Genomic DNA, 13,846 nt, shown 5'->3' with positions numbered 1-13,846 from the left:
ACACTGAGTATTAGAGAATACTTGCGACCTTAATCTCTCAGTGCCTCAGCGCCTCATCATGAAGCCATGTAGAAAAAGCTGTATATGGTGATACACATAGTGGAAATGCGTGCCACCTTAATGGAAATACCTAAGTGTTGTTTCCCGTGTATAGGGTCCCTACCAAGAGGAGAATCCGTATTTTGTTCATTAATGCTTTTACTTCCCAATCCGTATTTCCTGTTCTGAGAATAACTAAGTAGGCAATCACGGGAGGAGGTGTGGAAATAGGGTTTGTAATATTTATAAGACCTCATAACTTCCGTACTTTCCTTGTTCAGAAACAGCTCTCGGTTAGGAATTATCATGCTCTAGTTCCCCTAGCGTAGCCGCAGAATCGTTGTACTCTTCTCTGCGAGAGCCCTCTACTGACCCAAAACGCGATGTGTTCAACTGTCAGAGACCCAAATATATTTGAATAGGGACAGAAAACCACCGATTGAATTAGTCCACTTTCTGCATTTTCTGAATTCAAAGTTCTGGATTTTGTGAAGTTGTCAGCTTTTGTTCGAAACAAACGTGCTCGTGGATTTATGGCCAGATTTCTATTCGGTTTCTTTGTCTAATCAGGAAAACGTTCTTTGGGATTCAGAGAAATATTCGGTCAATGAAATGCTGGTTTTCCCGTGATCCTAACTCATGCTGCTCTTGTCAGTCCTCAAGAAAGTCTGTTAGGGTTTTTTATGATTGGTATAATAATAATAATAATAACTGTATTACCTGATTAAGCAGGAAAATTTTCTAAAGTCCATCAAGATGCCAGTTTTAAAGATGCTCATTATTTTTTTGTTAGTCTCACAATTTCTGTCATTCATCCCATAATACTAGGTGCTCAAATCATGCTGCTGCCTGGAAATCATCTTTCACTAAAAAAAATTCCATTTCTCATGCCTGCTTTAAAAAATATATATATGAAACTAAAAAAGTAATATGAAGGAAGTAGACAGAAAGTCTAAAAAAAGGCAGAAAAAATCAAAATAATTGTATTTTTAAAGCATATCTTTAATTTTGAAGGATGGAGAGGTTGGGGAATGTTAACTTTTTTAACAGTTTGGATTCTGAGAGGGGAGCAAGATTTAGCCCTTATTGGCAAGCATGTGGACATAACCATTGCTTATGCTTGTTTGGATTGCTGACAAAAAAATCTCTGCAGGTCACAGTACTATGTAGAAAGAAACTTACCAATGCAAAGAGACAAAGAGATAACCTGCTTGGAGATGGTGCTACAGCCAGTTGCAAAAGCTAAACTTTTTCATTCACTTTTTTATAAAAAAAAAAAAAGGAAAAAAAAAAAAAAGGAAGAAAAAGCAGCAGAAGAACAAGTGGTAGCAAGGTCATTTTCAACTTGTCGCTATTGAATAACCTGAATAGCACAGTGTTTTTTCATGCTCTTTCATCAACCATGAACTTCATAGATAACGTGTGTGCAGGGAGAAGGGCAAGGTGTGTGGAGAAATGCAGCTTGGAAACACAATACTGCCAGCTTTCAAAGAGGGAGATGGAGGCCCAGAGTTCAGATTGCCAGTGACACCCGTGCAGTTTGGGCCTGTGGTTGGGAATCCTACACGTGCAGGACCACGCAACCTACACTACGTTATCTGCTTTCTGGTATCAGTTGATGCACTCTTGGTACATGAGCCGCTGTGGTGTGCTGAAAGCACACAGGTATTGGCAAGCTAAAAGTGGCTTTACTATGCATCAAATACAATAATGTAATAACAATAATATAATCTGAAAATGATAGACTTCAGGAAAGAATAAAAGGGATGTTGTAGAAATATGTGGATTGAAATACAGAGGTGTTGTGCACAATTCTGGCTTGTAGTATCTAAGTCACTTGAGCAGGTAAAATTGGGGTATAGCATTGCCAAAGAGCAATGTTCACAACAAGATAAGCAGTTCAGCTGATTTTTTTAAGTTAATTTTGTTTGTAACTTTGTGTTTGATGGTTCTGAGAGGTCTATTTAGAATTTAGCCCTCCTAATGTTACTAAAAAGCTCCTAAAGTGTGGCAAGGACAGGCTCAGCATTTAGTCCCACTGAGGGTTGCATGGAATTAGACCCACTGAGGGTTACATGGCACACAGGCAAGATTTAGTGCATAGCTCCAAGTGCAAGTTCACTAGAGAAAAAATGAAAAATAAAGCAATATATGAACTTCTTTGTTAGAGAATCTGCCAACACACTGTATATGGCTGTTTATTCTGTCAGACTTATCTCTGTCATACATAATATTTCCATACCATCATATCCAATAAATATGTTTTCATTTGATTCATCGTACAAGTTTCTGCTCATATGACAGAGTGGAAGACAGGTTGTCATCTCTGTGTTGTCTGTCAAAAACATGTAACATTAGAGAGGTGGCTCTGCAAGACATAATCAATAGCAGCATGTCCCAAAAGCACCACCCAAGCTGTGCAAAAAACTCCTGGCTGAGTGGAGCCTCTTAGGTTTTTCCATATCCTGGATTTTTAGTATTCAGTTTTTTGTTTGTTTTTTCTTTTAATTCTGCATGCCAAATAAAGTGCTTTGAGCTAGTAGGGAAGCCGGTTTGGATTTCCCACTGATAAAGCAGATGAGCCAAAAAAAGCATTTTTTGTGAGAACTCCCCACACACTCCATTTTAGTTAGATTTTCTCATTTATAATGTGAAAGAGTTAACAAGGTAAGAGATTATTCTAATTTACTTATAGGTATTGTGTACTTAATCGAGTTATTTTATGATCATACACTTTTCTGGAAGTGATGCAGATCCACACAATGTCCCTGAGAGCTGCATTTGAAGTGAATTTAGTTTTGCATGTTGGGTAAATTTCCAAGAAGAAATAGTTCCTAAATCAGCAGGTTATGATGTTATGAAGGAGGAAACAATCCCCAACTGCATTTACAAAGAGCATCATGTTATACTGAATTCTCTTTTAACCCCATCAGTTTTTGAAAGGAATTCTTTGGCTTTTGATATTGCGATTAAAAAAAAAAGAATCTGAGAAAAGAATTTGATCAAAGAGATAAAGTCAGAGTAATGTAATAATTAATATAATAGTTAATATATTATAATATAGCAATTATAATATATGTGTGTTATAATATAATAGTTATAATACAGTAATTATAATATATTAGAATTAATGATAATAGTTATTTTCTTCCTATTACAATGTTTCATCTGTAACCTAAAGGACTGAAAATTCACCTTGCATAGTTAATGGATTTAAACCTGCTTGGAATATTCTGATTTATTTTGCAAATACTGTGTAACTATACAATTTTCATTATGCTTTACATTAATTATCTCTGAAATAATTGGAAGTTCATTAATCGAGGTTACTGAAGAATACCTTTCCCAAAATCAAGTGGAAATATTTTCCATTTTTTTATCTAACATCATAAAAGAAAGCATTTCTGAATCAATTAGCATTTGAGCTATAACATTTTTTTTTTAGATTCGGTAGTTGTGCATATGTTGGATCAATTATTGTGCATATTGTGTGTCTACTACTGTGCATAAATCTTATTTAAGAAGTTGTCATTAGTGTTATACCTGGTTCAGTATGAGAGCGAATTCAGCTATTTTACTTTAACATTTCAATTTATGAGAGAATAGTCATCTGTATTCTTTCCTAAATTATTCTTGTCTTTAATGATTCAACAGTCGGTCTGGACCATTTTTAAAAGATAAAAAGGGGGTAGAAACTTGTCTTTATTTTCATGTATGTTCAGTGTTTTGCTCAGAAGTTTGTGTATACAGAAGAAAAGGAAAAAAAAGATGCTTCTGCAGCCTTGTTACTTGCTCCATTCAAATCAATGCTTGGAGATTTCCTTTATGTGATTGATTTCTTCCAGGTTAAACTACAAAGTATGTGATTTAATAAACACCCCTATTACTTGTTAACTGGCATACAAATGTCTGTATATTAAGCATACTGACACTATAAGCATTCCAAAATGCTTCAGTCACAGGATTTTGAGGGTGTAGTTGTATTTGAATAAATAAGAGAGAAAAATAAGGGCTTTTATAGCACACAAAAAAAGAAAAAAGTAGAAATTGTAGGAAAATATAAAATAAGAGGAAGAGTTCACAACAGGAGTTTGATCCTGGAGACGATGAAACAAAAAGATACGGACTGGTGCCCTCTTCTTTAATACTCCTTTGATGCCTCAGGGGGGAAAAAAAAAAAGAATTTCTATTTTTTCTATTATTAAACCATGCAAAAACAGATTAAAAAGAACAAGTAGCCATGTATAGATGTTCATGTCCCAAAATGCACTCAGCTAGGTATAAATAAGTATCTTTCATTAAGATATACTAAATTATTTTATAAAAATTGGGAGTCAGGGAAGTTGTTAAAAAATTTTATGTGACATAGTAATACTTACTGTGTTTGGGCTCCCTTCTATTTAATAGACTATTATTTTATAGCTGCAGTTGCTCTTCTACAGCAATTTATAGATTATTAATATTTTGGGCAATTGCATCCTTAAGGAGTTCAGTGCAAGGACAAGGAAAGATTTTGCAGAGTGTTTGGTCATTTAGTCAGTTCCTTATGACTGAATTATATAGAACCCCTTCTGGAAACAGGTTATTGTGCATCTCTGCTGGCCCTAACAATTTCCATCTCTCTGCTTCCATGACACCTCTCTGATTCTCCAAAGAACAGTGTTTGCTGGGGTTTTTCAGCTCACAGAGTTTTCTGTGTATAAGCACTGACAGCAAATGCAAAGGCCTTCAAGCATTAGGGTGTTGGGAGGACCATCATAAAAGATTAGTGTGTAATATTTTAACATGAATGTCTGGAGTATTTTTCATCTTCCTCCAAGTGCATCTTTAGTTCCTTAGTTTTCCTGAGCACATCTTTGACATATCCTCATTCCTTACTACTTTTTTTTCCTGTTGTACATCGTCTTTCTTTTCCTCCATGCCTTTGGCAGGATTTTATTCCCTAAATGTATATATTAGTAGTTTAACAATAGGTCTCTATTTCAAAGTAGGATGCAGTCAAATACATAGCTTCCTCCTTTAGTTGCTGTACTCAAATCAGGCAGTGACCAGGTTAAGAAACACATTTCTTTAATGCTTTCCTGGAAGAGCTGTTGGGGTTCTGTTAATGTTTCTCCAGGAAAGTTGTATTTTTGATATTACCCTGGCTTCATCCTCCTTCCCAATAGAGGATTTTCCTTCTCAATTGCAGTACTATTGTTTTTAATGCCACTTAGCACTGCTGTCCTTCCCTACTGTTTTGTATGGTAGAATTAAAATACTACTTTCAGCAGAGTGAGTCTCTCATGACTTTGAAGGATAGATTTTATTCTAACCCCTCTAACACTTTGGGAAGTATTGTACAATATGGTTCTATTCAGTCCACATTTTTATCAGCACAATCAACATTACCTGCAGCCGTCGCTCCATTTTCAAGCATAGCCCTACAGCTATTTTTTTCTTTTTGCAATATCAAGATAGGAAGGAGATGAATGAAAGTTTCTTGCATGTTTTTGTCAGTGTGGTTTTACAGCTTCCGTGAACAGTAACGGGCTTGGCAGCCTGGAGACTGAAATCCTCTGTTTAATCTCAGCATAGGTATAATAGAGCAGAAACACACATGGCCCCTGTAACATTTCTGGGTTTTGAGCAGTAGAGCCCTTCTTCTACATGGTGAAAAAGTGCCCAGGCCAGTCAGTCCTTGGGCTCCTCTCCGTGACTGCTGAAAAGGAGCGTTCATGCCACTGAGATTCACAAAGTCCTAATGTGTAGCCTGACGTGAACTGAGTTCACTTCCACTCATCTGGGAGGTTCTTGCTGAAAACTAGAGAGAATTTGTTTTGCCCAACTTGGAAGTTGGATACCTTTTGTGTCAAGTTGTCAGCTGTCTGTTCCAAAGGTGGTAGATTTACTGGTCAATTTGCTTTTAACTATGTGATTTTAGCCAAGGGTTCGATCACGAAAGAGTGAGAAGCGTGTATTTACAAAAGAGTGCAAAAAGTATATTTCTGTGTGTGTGTATGTGTATTTATATATAAATAAGTATATATATATGTAGAGGGGGTGTAACTCTATGTACATCTATGTTTTTTTATGTGTTTTGAATTTCAATCTCAAAATTTTTTGCCCAAAAAAAAGAAACCTAAGAAAAACAATAGGTATTCCTGTTTTTAGAAAGACGATGTTTTATTTGACAAAGGAAACCTGAAACCCATCAGACCAAAGAAGTGTTGCACAGGATTCTTGTGTGTGGTCATAAATCATCCTATTTTACACTTGTTTATCTTGTAATAGAAAGACAAAGTCCTACCCCTTTTCAAATAGATGTTGTGAGGCTTTATTCAGCCTTCTGTGAAAATTCGATGTAATAAAAGTACGTACTCTTCTAAAAGAAGTGCTGACTATTAAATCTGTTAGACATTATTTGACTCTTTTGTATTCTTTTATATATATATATTTTTCAGCTGACAGCACAAGTGTCTTTACGAATTGCCAGTGAACCAGTTTTGCCGTTGAATGCCCTCGACATCGCATTAGAAGTTCAGAACAATCTTAAAGGTAATTTTTGTTAAAGGAATATATTGTCCATTTGGCCCTATGTGCTGGGTATAGGATGAATGGTGTGATATGAATGAGCTTCACTAAGATTGTAGAGCTGATACTACTATGTTCCTTTCTAATGCTTGTTCCTTTCTAATAACTTCTAATAACTGGTTCCTTTCTGATGCTCTGTATTGTCTTGTGGCCTTTGGGGGCTTGTGGGGAAGTTGATGATAAAAGCAGCAGCATTCTGCACTCTTTTTGTACTGTATTGAGTAGAGCTTTATTAAGCCTATGGCCCTGGACTTAATCTGCTTAAGTTTAGCACAGTTGAGAGGATTCAAAGCTATATTCCTTTTACAGCCGATGGCTGCTGGTCTTTTTTTTTTTTTTTTTTTTTTCCTCCTTCTTTAATACAGTTGTTTTTATCTAATATGTTGTGAGGAACTTACTTTTTACATCATTGTGATGTCCTCTGGTAGTATTGCAGAACAGTAAACCTTCCTAGTGCTTTTGAAAAGAATTGTCTTTTTACCTTCAATCCTGAGAACTAGGGAGGGAGAGGACATCCAGGTTCTCACATTGTCCCTTTTTGCTCATGTGTGTCACCCCCTCATTCAGGATCATCTGTCTTCCTTCTCCCATACAACTTCTAATATTCCAGTGTATTCAAGCGAGATCCAACTCCCCTTCTCTCAGTGATTAGCTGAAAGTAGGCTGGATGTGGAGGGCATATGAGTGACTTGGTGCTGGGAGATTAAACCTTTTCCTAATTTAGCTGCCAAACTCTCTCTGAATTTCTTGGGTGAGTGCAAACTGCAGTACTTCAGAAGCTGAAAGTTTGGTCAGAACTGATCAAACCCAAGGCACATCCCTGAGGAGATGCTATCATTGTCATTCCCCCAGCTCTGTGAACTTTCAAAGCATGCTCCAAAGCATGCTGCTGTTAGGACTGGCAAGGGGAAAGTATTTATTTATTTTAACAGAGGTAAATGTTGTTATTTCTTCATCTCTGTGTCTTAAATAAAAAGTGTTCATACTATGCTAAGGCCTTTCAAAAAGAATTTTCCTAATGCTTTTAATATCTGTTGGACTTTCTTGCATTCTTGTAGTTATGTGTAAATACCTGGGTAACTGAGTTGCAGTCTTGTGCTTTCCTAGACATTCTCACACAGGGATGTGTGTGTCTTAATATTTATTAATACTGTACTGATATGTCCTTTCACAGAACTCGGTTCTGTAATGTGCTGGGTATCCTTAGTATGTGTTAAATTCCAGAGGCAGGTTTTAGGAAACTATCATCCACTGCATGTTTACGTATGACTTGAGACATATTCCTCCAAACAACTAGGGGAACAACTATTAAGTAGGATGTGCTCACTTCTTCACTTGCACCCCCTAGAACCCTTAAAAACAAATTACTGCTTTGGGGTTTGCCTGACAAGAAGGGTTGTGACTGGTGACACCTTTCCTTCTGTGCATCTGCTGGTGCTGATGTTCAGCTTGGGAGGTCATAAATGTCATGAGTTGGTTCGGAGATTGAAATCTGCCTCCCTGGGCTATTGAAGCTGTTGAGAACAGAGCAGTCAGATTGACTAGTGATAACACACGTCCAGAACAAGAGCATTTAGATTTCTTCCAAGTGTCTGTTATGTGCCTGCTGCAAATCATAATTTCTCCATGCTAGTGTGACACAGTTATTTGTGGTTCCTTACACACAGGGATTTTGTATGGCTTAATGTTTTAAATACTTGGAGAATTTAGAATGGGATGAGCAGTCATAGCACAAGAGAGTTTCTTACAGTATCTGTTTGCAAGGATCTGTCCAATCACAGATGCGATTTTTTTGTTTATTAGATTTGTAAATAGGCTAAAAAGATTATTCTTATTAACTGCATGCTGCAGTAGCACCGTGTTTGTGCCTTTAGTACATTTAAAGTCAAGACACACTGCAGCTTGAATCGAATACAAGAATATCTTGCTAAGCCTTGCATACTATGAAAACCCAATTTATCTTTTGAGGTCTGGAGCAGACAAGACATCAAATCCAGTATGTGAATGATACAAATGGTTGGATTACCTGCAAGCATTTTTATTCAAAACATATTCATGCTGTCAGCTGAATGCTTTTAGCACTGTGCAGATTGGACTTCCTCCTTGGAGCCTATCTTGCATGGAATCAAGCTTCATTAACATTTAGTATTTTACAGCAAGCTCGGGGGATTGATGACAGAGGTGTTAGAGCATCTCGCTATGGATCAAAAGCCTCTCTCTAGCTGTGCACCCAACTGACTCAGCAATAGCGAGTTCACCATGCGGTTTGCAAGGAGGGAGCAGCCAGCTGTGCTGCTACCCTGTCTCTTGCTTTAGGTGCTCCTAACCGCAGAAGGTGACACGGGTTTGTCATTAAAACTCGCTGGACCCACCTCGGCTCTGGCAGACCTTTCAGATATTACTCTGTTGCACCTGCCTGGTGGTTGAGTAGCACCAGGCACGACTGTTAAGATTCCCAAGACATGGATTTCATTGCCCGTCAGTGAAGCGGCTGAACAAATGAGATAAGCTGCTGCCGGCCTCTGATATGCACTAGCTGAGAGTGGCCTATGAAAACAAGGTAACTGGGGATCAGATTTTCCCCCTTTTAAAGAGGCAAGGCCACTTGGAATTTTTTCCCCATGAGTTAGGCCATTTCTTCTCCCCACAGCAAATACAAGCTCCACAGATGTTCCAGTAGCTAGAGTACTTGTGATGCTAACAGCAGGCAATGTGGAAGTTTAGAAATAGTCTGCTTCATGATAAGCTGTTTCTGGAAAAGTTTGCATGATTTTCTACAGCCTGCAGCTCAACCTGTACGTTTCAAATCATCACTCTGAACTTTCAGTTCTTAAATCAGTGCAGAAATATGACATATTCTTTGTCATTTGCTTGATGGCCTCAATCTCATTGCCTGCAGCTATCTGCTGGTCTTCAGCATGGGATCATTTTAACTGCTTGACCGTATTTCCTGGAGGGTTTATGGTGCTTTTCAGAATTACTTCTCCAGCTGTCTGTAATGCTCAGAGAGTTTCCCCCTCATTGTCTCCACCCGTAATTCTTGGCTCCTCCAGAGGTGAAAAATTCAGTAGTTACTTATCATTCGAGACCATAATGATGTCAGAAGCCTGACATCTCTTCAGTGTCCTTTCACAGGCGTTATGTAGTAGTACCGAAAAACCTTCCACCGGGCCTTGAGCATCAGAGAAAAACGCATTTTACATGGATAAAGCATTTGGTGCTGAAGGGAAAATACAGGCACCTCTTCTGTATCAGTAGCCTATAGATGGCTGAGCAGCTCTGTGCAATGGCCTTAGTAGCGTTGTCTGTATTGACATGCATTATAATATGCACAACATGTCTTTTTAGTAGCATGACAGCCTCTTTGAAAAGAAGCTTTTTGTAGCAACAACAAATTGGTTTGCTTTGGCCAGTAGTAATCAAGGCAGCAAAATTCAAGCTGATGGCAACATCATTTTTGCACTGAGGAGATCTGTGGATTTATGTTTCTGCCCCCTTTAGGGTGATTTCTACAAAGCTTTCACATTCAGATTTTCCTCTCGTCCCAGTTTTGCACAGCATGAAAAATCCTCCTAGTGGGTATGACAACACACTCAAGTCAATCCTGACTGCCCAAGGTAATCCAAATCTGGAGCAAGTGCTCCTCTCGCTCCCACACAGCCACATGTTCGCCCACGTTTACTAAAACTAAGTGCCAGGCCTTAAACTGCTCATCCGTCAGTGCCCAGTCATTCATCTGTATGTGCACCTGGGCAAGAACATTGATACCAGAAGGCACAAACATGGTTTAAAAATGTTAAATCTCTAATATTACCTTTCATAAGAGCAATTGCTTACACAGGGAAAGGCTATTGCATTCAATCCAACTGTTACAATAAGTACCCATTTGATGTAACCTATTTTTGAATAAAAACCAGTTACAGTTAGCAAGTGTAATGAAATTCAACAGTATAATTCAGTGATCAGCAGCAAGCAGACTCTTGAGTCACTTCCTTGTTCCTTGTGCTTGCAATTTTATTTATTTAACAACTAAACAGCTAGTTCAGATGATTCATCATGATTCATACTGGGAAAAGGACAAAGAATAGAAAATATAATAAAGTGGAGTTGTTTTCTCTCGGGTGAAGTAACACTTGCAATTTTATCTTTTCTCTCCAGAGGTGTCACAAGATGTTTAAGGCATTATTAGTTAATGCATCCTTTTCTTTGAAAATCATTTGCCCTTCCACTCCAACCTTCTTAATTTGTGCAAAGCATAAATCACACTTGGCAGTGGTTTGGTGTGTTGTGAAAAAAAGTACTGACACCCTTAAAGCTATGTCCTTAGTTCTCTCTGATAACAGTCATCTTAGACATTTCCAAGTTTTGTAGTGAAATATTAAAAAAAGGAGTCTGTGTGTTGGTGTTTCATAATGAATGCTGTCTTAAACTGAGGTGTAAGCAGTGCTTTTTCCTTATGGCTGTAAAATAGAATGTAGGGTTTTAGGGGCAAAATGCATCCTATGGTGATATAGGGGGAGCATTTGGTGCTTCTTGTTTGTTTGTTTGTTTGAAAGAGTGGTCTGAATGGCTTCATTTCCAAGTTCAGAATGACATATTTTCCTTTTCTCTTACCTTCGCTATTGAAAAAGCATAGCTGACATTTGCAATTGTTTATATCACAGTCAGAATAAAAATGATAAATATTGTATGATACTTGAAATATTAAGTGCTCTGTTGAAACTAAAATAGTCTAATAGGGTAAATTTTAACCTTTCCATACTAGCGCAACTCCCAGGATAAGCTATGCCCACTAGCTGGGATATGCATGGAAATTGTAAGAAGGTTATTGGTTTCACAGGTTATATGCCCTGTATCATCTGAGCATTTTCATCAAGATGTGTTATTAGCATATGCTTCACACAGATAAGGGATTTCTTTATTAGTTTTTATGGAAAAAAACAAAACCTGTTCTAGGGTCACATCTCTCCTTTTAGAGAGGCCTTGATTCCATAGTCTTATGGCCAAATTCACTATGAGAATACTTTAGTTAAACAAAAGAAAAAGATTGTGGAGGAAAAAAAAAAAAAGTAGTAGCAGCATATGAAATGCTAAAGAAGACTTATATTTAACAAAAATTCTTAATTGCTCTTTGATATCTTCTTTTAGAGAGTTTTAACTGAGGACTGAGGAATCGCCATGAAGATTTTTTGCCAGATATTTTCCTAGCATGTGTCTAACTACTAGATGTCACTAAGTACTACTTATCTAGTCTGAAGAGCAGTTTTTTCCAGAAGTGGTGATTTTTTACAACTCTCTAAGGAAAAAGTAACAACCTTGAATTTGTTCTGTCTTTCATTTCTTTGTCCTATCTGATATCAGATCTGCAATCCATCTGTGTCTTAGTCATGTTGTTGCATTATTTCAAACACACCTTTATCAACATTAAAAATGAAGTTTCTATGTAGGCATCCCAGATAGATCTATGTGTTTAAAAAGCAGTAACATACAAGATGCTGTTGCATTAGAATAAAATCTGTTAAATATTTAAATAAAGCATGTATATATATAAAAATAGATATAAATAGATATTTATATATACATATAAATATATATATATATATAATCCAAGTATCTTAATTGGGTTTATAAATAGAATAACTCAACAATGTTGAGTAAAGCTGAACCAAAGCATGATCTTTGTTTTTCTTTTCATTTGTATCAGTAAGTTGTAGCTGGATTCTAAAGCTTATTGTCAGAAAGAGAGGGGTGCTAAGTAAGGAAAGAGTTCTAAGGAAAGAAAATGACATTATAAAGATCAGACTTCTGTTAGTCTGTAAGTCTGCCACTTAAATTATTGCATTTACAATGAGATTCACAGTTTTATGGAACCATTAAGCTGCCATTTGCTCCTTTAGGATGATTAAACAAATAAGCAGAATTTGAGATGTGAAATTTAACTGCACTTAAATTTGAAAGTTGACCATATTGCTGTTTTGCAAAATACCTTTCCAAAAATATCCAAATATTTTTCTGAGGCAGAACAATCAATCAAACAATCAGAGTTTGGAACTGCTACAGACTTAATTGGATAAATACCAAGCAAGGTCAAGACACAGTGTTTCTTATTATCCATTGTAACTGGGGAAAGGTGGACTGGTGAAGAGTCAGTTATAAGCAACCATGTCCCAAACCAAGACTGATATGAAAAACATCTCATGTCACCCCATTCCCAATGGGAATTCCTGTTCTTTGTTGAAGTACTTCTTCGTGGTTCAGCAAATCTGACAATTTCTCTCACTCCAGCATCTGTCTCTTCCTGATAATGTATTTCAGATCATTTCTTTTTGTACTGCATTGGAAAGTTTAGCCAGCTGAGCGACAGGAGTGCAGAGCTGATCAGTGAATGCCTCTCCCTTTACTGAAGTGTATCCAGAAGCAAATCTCCACTTCCTTACGAGAGGGAGAATATGTCAAGTTGGGGGGCCTCCTTGTACAACTTACTTTTTTCATTCTTGCTACACACCCTGATGGCCTCCATCTGTGTAAGGTTTGAGAAATAAGTAGATACTCTAGTTTACCATTTCTGATTTCTCCATTTATCCACAGATCCAGGAATTTTAAAACTCATTTAACTTGTGTCTTGAACTGCCTGTTGCAATTAATCATCTCCTTCAGTAACATAACAAACAACTTCTAAAGCTGGATGGTTTCTTGATGATTTCTTTTAATTAAGTTATCGTTTTAAAGCTTTAAGGATATTTGAATTCTCCCTAATAGGCAAATTGAATATAATTGCCATATTTATTTTATTTTGCAAGGGTAATAATTGTTATTCTCTGATTTGCTTGTTGATAACTGCCTTTCCTTTGTTGTTCCTAGGTGATCATCTAGATACTCAGCAGTTACTTGCAGTGGCAGCACGTCTGAGGGACACTGCAGAACTGTTCCAGTCAGATGAGATGCGTCCAGCAAATGACCCCAAGGAGAGAGCTCCTGTCAGAGTCAGGATGCTCAATGATGTGCTACAAAGCTTGGAGAAAAGCTTCGTTGTTCAGCAGGCTCCCCCAGGACTTTACAGGTACGGTGTCCCAACTTGTTCTTCACTCACCTCCTTAAGCTAAGCTTGGTTTTCAAAACTGTCATGCTCTTTTGAAAATATGTCTGTGAGAATCCAAGATTAAAGCTAATTTTTCCCCGTTTCATCCTTTCAGCAGAAAAAAAAAAAAATTGTTACAACGCGAGAGATCATTAG

The 13,846-nt window shown here is 37.3% G+C and overlaps 1 protein-coding gene across 1 annotated transcript in view; it reads left to right on the top strand.

Annotated features, from left to right (window-relative positions):
- NAALADL2 (N-acetylated alpha-linked acidic dipeptidase like 2) overlaps positions 1-13,846 on the top strand; it is a 212,826-nt gene that overhangs the window by 187,288 nt on the left and 11,692 nt on the right. Inside the window, exons 12-13 of the mRNA XM_088523818.1 lie at positions 6,483-6,576; positions 13,474-13,672. Coding sequence (XP_088379944.1) covers positions 6,483-6,576; positions 13,474-13,672 — 293 coding nt within the window. The remainder of the gene's footprint in view (positions 1-6,482; positions 6,577-13,473; positions 13,673-13,846) is intronic.

Source organism: Tinamus guttatus, unplaced genomic scaffold (assembly GCF_059628265.1).
Source record: "Tinamus guttatus ecotype Peru unplaced genomic scaffold, ASM5962826v1 Tinamus_guttatus_pri_ptg000198l, whole genome shotgun sequence".
In the NCBI taxonomy this organism is placed as follows: Eukaryota; Metazoa; Chordata; class Aves; order Tinamiformes; family Tinamidae; genus Tinamus; species Tinamus guttatus.
The sequence above is the reverse complement of the archived record's forward strand: the minus strand, read 5'-3'. Positions and strand labels throughout refer to the sequence as shown.